The following is a 13836-nucleotide window of genomic DNA, read 5'->3' as shown; positions in this document are numbered from 1 at the left end:
ACAAAGGAGCCAAAAACATACACTGGAAGAAAGTTTGTTCAACAAATGGTGTTGGAAAAAATGGTTAACAATATGCAGAAAAATGGAAATAAATCCAACTTTATCACTCTACACAAGAGTCAATTCAAGATGGATTAAAAACTTGGAAATTGGACCAGAGACTTTGAGGCTCCTTGACGAGGGCATAGATCCAACACTGCAAAACATAAGGGCAGATAAAAACTTTCTCAACAAGACCCCAATGGCAGAAGAAACGAATAGGTCTATCAATATGTGGGATTGCATGAAACTGAAAAGCTTCTGTACAGCAAAGGAAACTGTCAGGAACCTCAATTGAGAGCCAAAAAAATGGGAAAAGATTTTTGCCAACTACTCTTCCGATAGAGGACTAATATCTATAATGTACAGAGAACTCAAGAAACTCAGAACTAAGAAAACAAATAACCCAATCAAAAAATGGGCAAGTGAATTAAATAGACAATTCACAAAGGAAGAAATTCAAATGGCCAATAAATGCATGAAAAAATTTTCAACATCACTGGCAATCAAAGAGATGCAAATCAAAACTATCCTGAGATTTCACCTAACTCCAATTAGAATGGCAATCATTCAAAACACAAACAACAACAGTTGCTGGCAATGATGTGGAGAAGTGAGAACTCTCATACATTGTTGTTGGGATTGCAAATTAGTGCAACCACTTTGGAAAACAGTAAGAAGGAGCCTCAGAAGAATCAGAACAAATTTACCACTTGATCCAACAATACCATTTCTGGGTATCTACCCAAAAGAAAGGAAACCAAACTACCAAATTATGCATGTGTATCTATGTTTAGAGCTGCACAATTCACCATTGCCTAACTATGGAACCAGCCAAGGTGTCCGTCAACAGATGAATGGATTACAGAACTGTGAGATATGTACACAATGGAATCTTACTCAGCCATCAAGAAAAACTCAATTACATCATTTTCAGGGAAATGGATGGAACTGGAGGACATTATGCTAAGTGAGATTAGTCAGTCACAAAAAAAATAAGAAATCAGATGCTTTCCCTAATATGTGAGAGTTAGGGAGAAATGGGTCATAGGAGGAACTCTAGATGAAAAAGGAAATCCTATAGAGGAGCAAACAAGACAACCTAAAGGGAGGGGGGAAGAAGGAAATTCTCTAAAACACACAATGTACTTAAACATATCAAAGCCAACCACTTAGCCAAGCAAGGGAAGGAGGGATGGGGAGGGAATGGGGTGGGAATTGGGTAGGGGTTAAATCAGTGATGTGTACATGAATGTTCACACAAGTTCTTTACCCCAATATGATGTATGAATATAATGCACCAATAAAAATAAAATAATAAAATAAGTCCTTAAAAAGCCTAGAAGATATTAAATTGGCTCTTTATGCTTTCTCTGATATAGGTCATGTCATAAATGGTACTTAGGATTTTAATAGAAAGCATTAGGAATTTTAGTGCCTAACAGTAGCTAAAAAAGATTGTGTGTGTGTGTGTGTGTGTGTGTGTGTGTGTGTGTGTGTGTGTGTGATACTGGGAATGGAACCCAGGGGCATTCTACTTCTGAGCTATATCTCCAGCCCTATTTTATTTCATTTTTATTTTGAAACAAAGTCTCACTAAGTTTCTGAGGGCCTCTCTAAGTTGCTAAGGCTGTCCTCAAACCTGTGATTGTCCTGTCTCAGCCTCCCACATACTAAGATTGCAGGTGTACAATACCACACCTGGCTAAGGCAGATTTATGATGAATTAAAAAAATATATATTTTCTGTGCCAGGCGTGGTGGCGCACGCTTGTAATCCCCGCACTTGGGAGGTGGAGACAGGAGGATCACGCAGGTTCAAAGCCAGCCATGCTGGCATAAGAGACCCTATTTCCAAATTTTAAAAAGTATAAAATAGGTCTGGGAGTGTAGCCTGGAGGTAGAAGGGTTTCCAGGAACCCCAGTACCACCAAAAAAAAAATCCTTGATTTAGAATAATAGTATATACTCCAATACCTAAAAAAGCAAAGTAGGAACACAGCACACACACACCAAGTTTCCATGTAACTCATAACATGTCAGGTTTCTACAATGTAACCTTATATTTTCAAGATGAATTTCACCTATACTCACCAAAGTATGTTGTTAAACTAATGTACACCTTGCAGCCCATCGCCTTTTGTGCCCTCTCTGATATACTAAATACAATTAGTTGATTATACCATCCTTCTGGAAAATGTCTTCTCTTGGATTTTATTACAGTAACCTCTCCTGGTTTTCCTCTTACCTTTCTGGCTACTTTGAATCTCCTTTGCAAATTCTCCTCTTCTCCCTACCCTTAAATGTTGGAGTTGCTTCAGATTCTATGATGGGCTCCCTCCTCCCTTCTCTTTCTCCCTGTGGAATCTCATCCTTGCCAAGTCAGGATTTCAGTTACTATCTGTTATCAATACAGCACAGCTGTACTCCAAGGGGACATACACTTCATTTCTGATGTCTGGACACATACACTCAAATGCCTGCTCAAAAGCACTTCAAATCATCTTACTCTAAAATGAACTCATCGTTCTCCTTCAGAATGATGCCATTGTAATCACAAACTCAAGCTAAGGACCCTGAAGTCATCTTTGATTTCTTCCTCTTTCAAGTCCCCCATATCTAAGTTACTGAGCCTTAAAGCATCATTGTCTAAAATCTTCCTGAGCCAGGCCTAGTGTCACATACTGTAATCCTAGTACTTGGGAGGATGAGACAGGAGGATCACAGGTTTGAGGTCAGCCTCAACAACACAGCAAGGTTGTCAGCAACTTAGGAAGACCCTGTTTCAAAATAAAAAATAAAAATAGGGCTGGAGGTACAGTTCAGAGATAAAATACCCCTGGGTTTAATCCCTAGCACCACACACAGAAAGTAAATAAATACAAAATAAAAATTAAGTCCTCTTTAACCTATTTCTTTGCATCTCCATTGCTACCATCCTAGTCTAAGTGAGAATCTATCATCTATCTATTCAACTACTTCCTAATTGACCTCCATTGTGTGCATTCTTGTCCCTCTCCAAATCACTCTTCCTGTTACATTATATTTTATTTTAATTTCTAAGAATTGTAGCTCTGAAGCATTTTATTATAACAATGTGGATATGCATATACATAAATTAAGATGAGGTTCAGATTCATACATATTTACTGCAGTTTTAGTTTGACATTCTAGTAAATCTTGAGCTTCATTGACTTGGGCTACTATATAATGAGATACTCCTTTGTCTGGCTAATTTAAGAGCATAATTTGTCAATGATAATGTCATATTTTTCCTTTATTGGCAGTAGGGCTGATACCTAGTATTAGTACTGTCTCCCATTTAGCCATTTTAGGTTCAAACCTACCTCTATAATCATAACTACTGAAGGAATATTTGGGTAGGCTTTGAAAAACTTGTTTTATTTGTGGCTCCATATGTTTCATGGCTTATAAAACATAAAGGTCTGAAAATCCTGCAGCAACAACAGTCAATGCAATTGTTACTACTGTGCAGACTATGGCTGGAGCTCAGCTCCCCTGTTTCCACCAGGAGCTGGGTTCATCCTAACCCAGAGGCCATAGACACCACTATACGCCTTTACCAGAATGTAACACAGCCAGTACCAGCAAGCACAAATCTCCCAAGTATTTTAAAACACAAATTTCATGACATCTTTTAATAACATTCTCTTGTTTTTAGAAAAAGTGCAAATTCCCCATACCATCCAACCATTTTTGACATCTCCAGCCCTATCATGCACCATCCTATCCCTCATTCTATGCTTGTGCCTTCTGAACTTTTTTCAAGTATAGTCTTGTCTCGAGCTCTGCATAAGCTATCCCCTCACTGTGGAACATTGCTTCCCATTCCCACATTCATATTCTCTCTCTCTCTCTCTCTCTCTCTCTCTCTCTCTCTCTCTCTCTCTCTCTCTCCTCTTTTCAGTACCATATTTCTATGGGATAACTTTCCATACCCCTTTATGAACTCATCATACTTAAAAAACCAAAGCGTGGTAGCGCATCCTTATAATCTCAGCATTTGGGAGGTGGACATTAGAGGACTGCAGTTTGCAGACAGCCTTAGCTACTTAGCAAGGCCCTTCACAACTCAGTGAGATCCCATTTCAAAAGTAAAAGGACTAAAAAATAGGACTGGGGGTGTAGCTCGGAGGTACAATGCCCCTGGGTTCCATCCCCAGTACCACACACACACAAGCACACACACACAAAAAAAATCCCTCAACATGTGTTTTTCTGTTGGGTGTAAACACTATACATCAGGGGCTATATTTCTTTCATTAACTATGATAGGCACTAGATAAATATGGGTGGTTAACTGAATGAATATAGGATAAATGGCATGCCCAAATAAAAGTATAGAACTATTTTATATGGGCTTCTGATAATAGTCCTGCGATATTTTTTCTTCATAGCCTTAGAATTTGCTTTCTTACACCTTGAAAAGTAGATGTGCACTTAGGCCAGGTGTCAAAACTGCTCCAAAGACAAAACTGATCAATTCTTGAGCTTTGATCAAGGCACCCAAAAGCCCAAGACCAAAGACATGAGACATGCCAGGCCTTCTACTCCCCTAGAGCAAACTGCTTTCTGTTTTCCATAAAACGAGAGATGAGAAGAAAAATAATGTAGGCAAAAGGGAACATTTGTCACCTACTGTGCCTTTCAGCAAAAATTCTGAAGCCATTAAACCAATCCTTATTCCTCAAATTTCTAGTGAGTCAGATAGTTGAAATGCTATGTTACAGCTGTTCCCCAAAATGTTTATGAACAACTATGCCAGAAGCAATTACCATGTCATAAAAAATACACACATCAGCACAAAACATGGTGCTAGTTTCTGAGACAACATTTGAGGCAAGCCAAAAGAGTAGCAACAGAATGATTTCATCTAAATCTGTTCATAGAACCTACCATTCCTCCAAACCTAGCCTAATACACCTACCTGATATATGGTTTGGCCTATGAATGGTAGGCATGGGAGCAAGAGAAAGAATATGATAAAAGAGAGAAGGAAGAATAGGACTAGAGGGAGAGATATGAATGGAGCTTCAGAGCAACTGGTACTCAGTTAAAGATTGGGGGCAGGAAATAGGGATTAAGTATTGAAATATTCTCCTTTCTTCTTCTCTACTTTTTTTCTGTAACTCTCTGCCAGGAACTAAACATGGCGGCCTTTTCCAGAGTGAGAAATCAAAGAGGAAATTTAAAGTCTGAGGTTACCTCATATTCATCATGAAATCCTCGTGGTTGCCTCGGTTCAAGTGCACATCATTGGGGTAGACGAGAAAAAATACAAACAGGAGCATTAGGACTTCCATGGAGTTTTTTCCTCGGTCTATAAAATCACCATTAAATACATATGGGTTGCTCCCAGAAGGAAGACCATTCTGTGAAAGGAGAAAGGGGGGAAATAAGCAGTTAAAATAATATCTTTTTAAAGTAAAGCTTTGTACATGATGTCCCTATGAATATGGAGTAAAGATCTAGAGTCAGTTCTTTCCCTGGGAAATATCTGCTCATTCATTTGAGCTAGTTTCCCTCTTCCATGGTGGATATCTCCTGCAAGAGACCTGGAAGTGAAGAATTAGCTTGGGACAGAAAAATTCCAGGTAAGATGGGGGTTGCTTACTCTACCTATCACCAACTATGAGTTTGCTCTGAAAGGAGCTGATATTTGTCCTATTGAAAATGGCTACTCTCAGCTGGGCATGGTGGCACACACTGGTAATCCTAGTACTTGAGAGGATGAGACAGGAGGATCACAGGTTCGAGACCAGTTTCATCAACACAGCAAGACCCTCAGCAACTTAGCAAAAATATGTTTCAAAATAAAATAAAATAGAGCTGGGCATATAGCTCAGAGATAGAATGCCCCTAGGTTCAATCCTCAGTACCCACTCCCAAATGGCTACTCTTATCTCTTCCTTCTCCCCTGTAAAAAAGAGAAACTTCTCTCCAAGGAAGAACACAACTCAAAGCCAGGTATCTTTCATTTAAAGGGGCCCTATATTTAACTCATTTGGGCTACAACTTTTTTAATTTACAAAAGGGGGTGACTATGAGAATGGATATAAAATTTCCCATGCAAGTGGAAGGTGCTATGTAACATGACTATAAGAAAGGTTAGTATACAACAAAACCTGATGTCTATAGCCAGCACCTGTTCCAAGTGATCACTGACCAGACCATGCTAGTCATTGATATTCTGAATATCATTCCTAAGTATGAGACAATACCACCCTCCAGCTACTGTAACTCAGAGGTACTCTACCACTGAGCTATATACCAAGCCCTTTTTATTATTTATTTTTTATTTTGAGAGAGGGTTTCCCTATGTTGCCCAGGCTAGTCTTAAACTTGCCATCGTCCTGCCTCAGCCTCCAAGTAGCTGGGATTACAGAAATGTACCAGCATGTTCAGCAAAATAATACTTTTAAAGACCATGCTAGCATGAAAAGGAGTTGAAATTAGGACAAAGGACTGGTTTTAAAATAGCTATTAATTATTTCAGTCCTACATTATAAAAGTCTAAAGATAAATGTATATAAGATGGCTGCATTTTCTCAGTGTCATGCCTTCTAAGGATATGGCTGAGTGCATTTCTATTGCATAGTAGGATAGATTCAAATATTTTAAAATATATTACAAATGGAAAATTCTAAGTGCCCATATATTAAAACACATAATTTTCTTTAAAACTTACCTTCAGGAACTAATACACATATTCTATTTATATGAATCTTTTTCAAAATACTTTTAAATCCCTCTTTTGTTAGATTTAAAATTATACAAGAAAATCTTACTTTATACTCAACATCTTACTATTTACATGCATTTTAAACTATTCTCATTGGTATAATAAGAGTAATTAAAATGTAATATGGGTTATAATACATAACCAGGATTGCAGGAACCATTTACACAATGTAACATGTTTTGAAGGTAAGTGGAAATAAACCAGCAATGGCACAGTGCATTGAGGAGACTAACATTAGTCCAGCTCCACACAGTAACCATGTGTCATTGGGTAAGTTATGTCACCTTTTCCTCATCTATAAAATGGAATGATAACTTCCATATTTATTGTGCAATGTTATTTCAAAAGTCAAATGAGATTGTGTGTATAAAACTGTACAAGAATTATAAAGCACTATAAAAATGAAAAGATTCATTTTATTATGAATTCCATGCTATTCCTAATTTTTTTGTTATTTTATAATTTTGTGGTATTAGGGGCTGAACCCAGTGGTGTTCCACCACTGAGCTACAACCCCAACCCTATTTTTTTTTTTTGGTGGTACTGTGGTTCCTGGAAGCCCTTCTACCTCCGGGCTACACTCCCAGACCTATTTTAACTTTTTTTTTTTTAATTTGGAAACAGAGTCTCCTAAGCCAGCGCGCGTGGCTGGCTTCGAACCTGCACAATCCTCCTGTCTCTTCCTCCCAAGCGTGGGGATTACAAGCGTGCGCCACCACGCCCGGCTTATTTTTTGTTTTGAAACAGGGTCTTGCTAAAGATCTTGCTAAGTTGTTGAGGCTGGCCTCGAACCTGCGATTCTTCTGTCTCGGGCTCCCAAGAACTAGCATTACAGATGTGCACCATCGCATCTGGCTTTAAATTTTCTTAATATATTAATTTACAGCCGGGCGTGGTGGCGCACACTTGTAATCCCCGCGCTTGGGAGGAGGAGACAGGAGGATCGCGCTGGTTCGGAGCCAGCCACGCTGGCTTAAGAGACCCTGTTTCCACATAAAAAGTAAAGAAATAGGTCTGGGAGTGTAGCCTGTGGGAGTGTATCCTAGAGGTAGAAGGGCTTCCAGGAACCCCAGTACCACCACACACACACACACACACACACACACACACACACACACACACACATATATATATATATATATATATATATATATATATATACATACATACATACATAATCTTATTCACATGAGATTTAAATAGTATAACCCTTTACAAAAATATGGGCTACAGCTCATAAAAAATTAAAGTGGAAGAATTAAGCATCTCTGCTTCTCTTCCTTCCCCCAGCCTTCTGGGATGAGCAGTAAAAGGAGTAGAAGGGGTGCTGGAGGCTAGAGATTCTGCTGTGATGTCCAGTCTCTGAAGGTGGCTAGAGAAGCAGCAGCAGAAAGCTCTATGGTGAGAACACAGAAGAACTTAGGGTCAGGTAACTCATAGAAATATTGACTATAAGTTGACTCTACTCAGAGCACGGGAGTAGTCCTGGTTGGAGGGGAAATAGAATGGTGAATATTACAAGAAAAGGTATAAGGGAATTTATTCCACACAACCTAAGCTAAAAGAACAAGAAATATTGCATTTAGGGGCAAACATGAAGACTTCCTTTTACATTTTTGATGTAGTAGTAGAAATCATAGTGCCTAGTTTAAACAGAAAATAGATAATGGAAATAATCTAGTACTTATGGGATTCCAGCAACCAGAAGAAGCATAACAATCAGATATGTTAAAGTAGATGGCTCCTAATGAAACAGGACTGCTGGAGGAGACAGAAGACAATTTTATTTGAAAAATAAGAGGAACATAAGCTGGGCATGGTGGCGCACGCTTGTAATCCCAACATTTGGGAGGCTGAGACAGGAGGATTGCGGTTCGTGGACAGCGTCACCAACTTAGAGAGGCCCTGTGCAACTTAGTGAGACCCTGTTTCAAAATAAAGAATAAAAAATTAGGACAAGGGGCATAGCTCAGAGGTCAAATACCCCTGGGTTCCATCCCCAGACCCTCAAAAAAAAAAAAAAAGGAACATAAAATAAAGAACAAAGAGAATAAAATTCTTGGCATTAAAATGTGCTATTGAAATTTTAAACGTCAATGTATTAGAGCTAAGTGAAAGAATGATTATATTTTATAACCATTAATTTAACCTTATTGAACTGAAAGAATAAACAGATAAAAACCTTTTCATATGCGAGCAACAAGAGAAATGATGGAAATCATAAAGAATAAGTTGAAGAGTAGAGTTCAGAGCCAAGAGGCTTCATATACCAATAATAAGCATTCAAGAATCAAAGTAAAAGATGAGAAAAAAATAATTACAAAAATAAAAGGAATTTTCTATGGTTAAAAAAGATTTCAGTCTGATGTTTGAAAGAGCTCATGACTCCTAAGCATAATTAATAGAAAAAAATCTCTATTACCTGATAAAAGGTTTAGAAGAAGTCAGAAAGAAAAAAAATGTTACAAAGGGAAAAAAAATGAGCCCTGGCATCAGACAATATCTACATTAGTGAGAAGCAGGAGGCAGTAGTATAAAATCTACAAGTAAAGAAAGAAAAGGATGAAGAACTAACAATTTTACATTGGCCAAGACATCATTATAGTTTCAGTTGCAGATGTGCAAATGATCATAAACCACCAATAGCATAAATGCTCCTCAGGTTAGAAGAAAGATATATGTGTATATATAGTAATCTGATACCACAGAAACAATGAACACGTATTAATTGATTGTTGTACAGCAGGAACATTTTCAAGTGCGAGAAACACAGAAATAAATGATACAAAGACTTTGTTTTCAAAGACCTTGCATTTATTTTTTTTTATTTTATTTTTTTGATTTTTTTTATTGGTGCACTGTATTCATACATCATAGTAGGATACATACTTTTGTAGACATACATGCACACTTTTCCCAGTCAGCCCCCACCCAATCCCCACCCCATTCTCTCTCTATCCCTCCCTCCCATGCTTGGCTTAGTAGTTGACATCTAGTATTATGGCAGTTTATCTAAAATTAAAAATGATAATCTCACATAACAGTTTCATTTGTCTGATACCAAGCTTTTGATGACTTAAAGATAACATTTCAATATTTCTTTTTGCTTTCTTTCTTACCAGAGAATATTTTTTTTTCTATTTTTTTAGGTGAAACTATCATATATTTATATATTTATTTTTCAGAAAAAAACTCTATCCTAATATGGAATATGGAGTCTAGGTACCCACAACGATCTTGAAAAAGAACAAAGCTAGAAGATATATATTTTCTGATTTCAAACCATATAAAGCTACAATAATTGAAACAGTGTAGTACTATTCTAAAGGCAGATATATAAACCATTGGAGTTAAATAAAAGCCTAGAGCTAAATTCTTCCCTATATTGTCAAGTTATTTTTGACAAGGTTTCCACAAACATTTGGTGGTGGAAATGATAATTTTTTAACTAAATATTGTTGAAACATAATAATTACATGGAAAAGAATAAAGTTGGACCCTTACCTAATCCCATATACAAATATTAACTCAAAATAGATAAAAGACCTAAATATAAATCTTAAGACTATAAACTTTTAGGAGAAAATCTGGGTCATAAAACCTCACAACACTGAAATTGGCAGTGATTTCTTGGATATGATTTCAATGGCACAGGCAACAGAAGAGTATACAGACTCCCTAAAAAATAAAAAAAATATTGTATATCCAAAGACAATGTAAACAGAGTTAACAGTTACTAATAGAATGGGATAAAATATTTCCAATTGCTATATCTGAAGGTATATTAATATTCCAACTAGAAATCCTAAAAATTAACAACAATAAAGGCAAACAATACCATTTAGAGATAGGTAAAAGACTAACATAAATAATGAATCTCCACAGATAACCAATCTTAATTGTCTGTTGGATGGAAACTCTTGTTTCTCTGGTTCTGGTGTGTGTTACCTATTTCTTCTTTGTAGTTAATCTCTGAGTATTTTCTCTAGTGCTGGTTTTGAAGACATAAATTCCTTCAGTTTCTGTTTGTCATGGAAGCTTCTTATTTCTCCATCTAATTTGATAGAAAGTTTTGCTGGGTAGGAGATTTTTGGCTGGAAGTTGTTTTCTTTCAGAGTTTGGAATATGTTACTCCAAGCCCTTCTGGCTCTCATAACTTGGTTTGGGAAGTCTGGAGTGATTCTAATTGGTTTGCCTCTGAATGTCACTTGGCCCTTTGCTTTTGTTGCCTTTAAGATTCTCTGCTTGGCTTCCACATTGGTCATTTTGACAATTATGTGGCGTGGGGATCCTCTTCTCCGATCCTGTCTAAAGGGAGTTCTATACGTTTCCTGGACCTTTGTATCAACCTCTTGCTCTATGTTTGGAAAATTTTCTGCTATTACTTCCTTGAAGAGATTGTTGATCCCTTTGGTTTCACTTTCTTTTCCCTCCTCTATTCCAATTATTCTTAGGTTAGCTCTCTTAAAATGGGCCAATATTTCTTCAATATCAGATTCCTGCTGTCGGATATTTTTTTCTAGATTAGAAACTATGAGTTCATTTTTGGATTGCTCATCTTCTAAGAGCGAGATTCTGTTCTCCATGTGTTCTAATCGGTTGTTTGTGCTTTGAATTGAGGCCTTTACTTCATTAATTGCATCCTTTATCTCTTTTTGGCTCTCTCTGAGTTCTTTTCGAAGCACCTCTATTATTTCTACAGTTATTTTCCTGATTTGATCTTCTAGAAATCTCTGATTTTCTGTTTTATTGGGTTCTGATGTTGTGGGGTTGTGGGCATTAATTGCTCCAGTATTATTCCTCTTTCCCATGATTTCCGATGTTTGTGCCTTCTCTGGGTTCTTCCCTTGGGTCACTATGACTTCCCTTAAGGTGTTCTGGATCTCAAGTCAGTAGTATCTCAGACCCCACTACTCCTTTACTGGGTTTTATCACAGAGTCTCCGACCCAGAGAGTCGATAGAGGCTGCTTTAGACTGTGGGGGGTGCCAGGTTGCACGTTCTCCTATGGTGTGATATCTCTGCCACCGCCCCTCCCCCACTGGGTCAAGTCCCAGGGAGTACAGTACTGGGATTTCTCCTCTGTGGCCCGCAATTTGACTCACTGTTCTTGAGTACGCAGATGTGGCTGTACTGGCCTCGCTGAATTCGCTGCTGCTGCCGCCGGTGGCAATATGGCGCCGCTGCTACGCCCCCGGCTATGGGGCTGGCGTTTTTCTTCTTGATTTTGATTTCTACTCTGGATCCCTGCAGCATGTGCTGAGCTCGGCCACTGGGAGCTTTAGATGCTCTCTGCGCGGAGAAATCCCGCCTGGCTGCTCCGCAGTGGCTCACCTCGGTTTGCTGTAGCCGTCCCGTGAATTCGCCGGTGCCTCCGGCAGTATGGCGCTGCTGCCGCGTCTGCCGCGTCCTCGGGCGCGAGGCCGGTGTATCTCCTCTGTGGCTCTGTTCTCAGTCTGCTTTCTCTCTGGAGCCTGGTGATTTTTTGTTTCACTGGTGATGGTGTTTTCTGGCTATGAAAGGCGCTGATTTTGTGGTAATGGAAATTTGTTGTTAGCGGGGCTCTTAAGCCCCGCTTTTCTCGGTCGCCATCTTCCCGGAAGTCCAAGACCTTGCATTTAAAGAAAATAGCACCCACACACTCCACAGAAAAAAACACTCAAGAAAATATTCTAAATAAATAACTATACAGTAACAATTTAAAAAAAAAACCTGAAGCCAAGGAAAGACCAAGAGGAAAGAACACAGATGTAACCAATGGACCTTGCAGTATATAATTAAGTACAAATAAATATGATACTCTAGAACTTGCATTAAGTACTAAGCATGTATTCTAGAAATAGAAAAGAAAAATGCTGTAAATACAGCATAGGCAATATCAAAGATTTGCAAAAGGAGGTGACCGAAGGGAAGTAAAATGCTCTGCAAAATCTTTTCTGCTTGAGAGACATGCAAAGTGTGAAACTAAAGAATTATCTTATGGGAGAACAAGGGACTCATTATGGAGAAAAAATTATAGATATTTGAGATACATACACACATATTTATCAGCAATGTCAGTTATGAGCCAGCGTGGTGCTGCATGCTTGTATTGCCAGTACTTGGGAGGCTGAGACAGGAGGACCCTGGTTCTCAGCCAGCCTCAGCTACTTAGTGAGGCCCTCCGCAACTTAGTGAGACCCTGTTTCAAAATAAAGAATAAAAAATAGGGCTGGGGTGTAGCTCGGATGTAGAATGCCCCTGGGTTTCATTCCCAGTACCACACACACAAAAAGAAATATCAGGTATATGTCATTTATAAGAAATACACATGAAAAAGTAGATAAGAGGTGGAAATGAAGAAAAAGAAAATAATAATGGAAATATTAATACTCAACAAAGTAGATTTTAAGAATAAAATGTTAGCATCACAATACAACATGTCAGCCGGGCGTGGTGGCGCACGCTTGTAATCCCCGCGCTTGGGAGGCGGAGACAGGAGGATCGCGCAGGTTCGAAGCCAGCCGCGCTGGCGTAAGAGACCCTGTTTCAAAAATATAAAATAGGTCTGGGAGTGTAGCCCGGAGGAAGAAGGGCTTCCAGGAACCCCAGTACCACCAAAAAACAAACAAACAAACAAACAAACAAACAAAAAAAACAATACAACATGTCATAATAAAAGGTAATTTATGAAGAACTTAAATTTCATGAACTTTTAGTCAACATGCAAGCGAACAAGTTTCTGCTTCATATATTAACTCTTATAAATGCTAGAATAAATTGTTTAAAATATATAGTGAAGTATTCAAATTAATTATTGGTTTAAAATAATGTCAGAACCAGAGATAAAGTTCAGTGGTAGAGCACTGGCCTATCATGTGTGAGGTCCTGGGTTTGATCCCCAGTGTAGAAAAAGTTAAAATAATATCCAGTAATTCCCTTACATCCTCTTTAAAAGGTGAAGCCTAATTTGTCTTCCTTTGAGTGTGGGCTGGACTTAGTGAGCTAATTCTAATGAATAGAAAAAAAAAAAGCAGAAGTAATGATGTGCAACTTT

At 38.2% G+C, this 13836-nt stretch overlaps 1 protein-coding gene and 1 pseudogene across 2 annotated transcripts in view; both read right to left on the bottom strand.

Annotated features, from left to right (window-relative positions):
- The window catches only part of PPEF1 (protein phosphatase with EF-hand domain 1), a gene marked incomplete at both ends in the record, with an annotated part of 113448 nt that overhangs the window by 32994 nt on the left and 66618 nt on the right, over positions 1 to 13836 (bottom strand). The window contains one exon of the mRNA XM_080718805.1: positions 5265 to 5431. Within this exon, the coding sequence (XP_080574931.1) occupies positions 5265 to 5431 (167 nt within the window). The remainder of the gene's footprint in view (positions 1 to 5264; positions 5432 to 13836) is intronic.
- LOC308279398 (mitochondrial import inner membrane translocase subunit TIM14-like) lies at positions 3126 to 3464 on the bottom strand (annotated as a pseudogene). The gene has a single exon. The product of its transcript is annotated as a mitochondrial import inner membrane translocase subunit TIM14-like (transcript).

Source organism: Muscardinus avellanarius, assembly GCF_963383645.1.
Source record: "Muscardinus avellanarius genome assembly, chromosome: X".
Taxonomy (NCBI): Eukaryota; Metazoa; Chordata; class Mammalia; order Rodentia; family Gliridae; genus Muscardinus; species Muscardinus avellanarius.
This window is presented reverse-complemented; position numbering and strand designations above follow the sequence as displayed.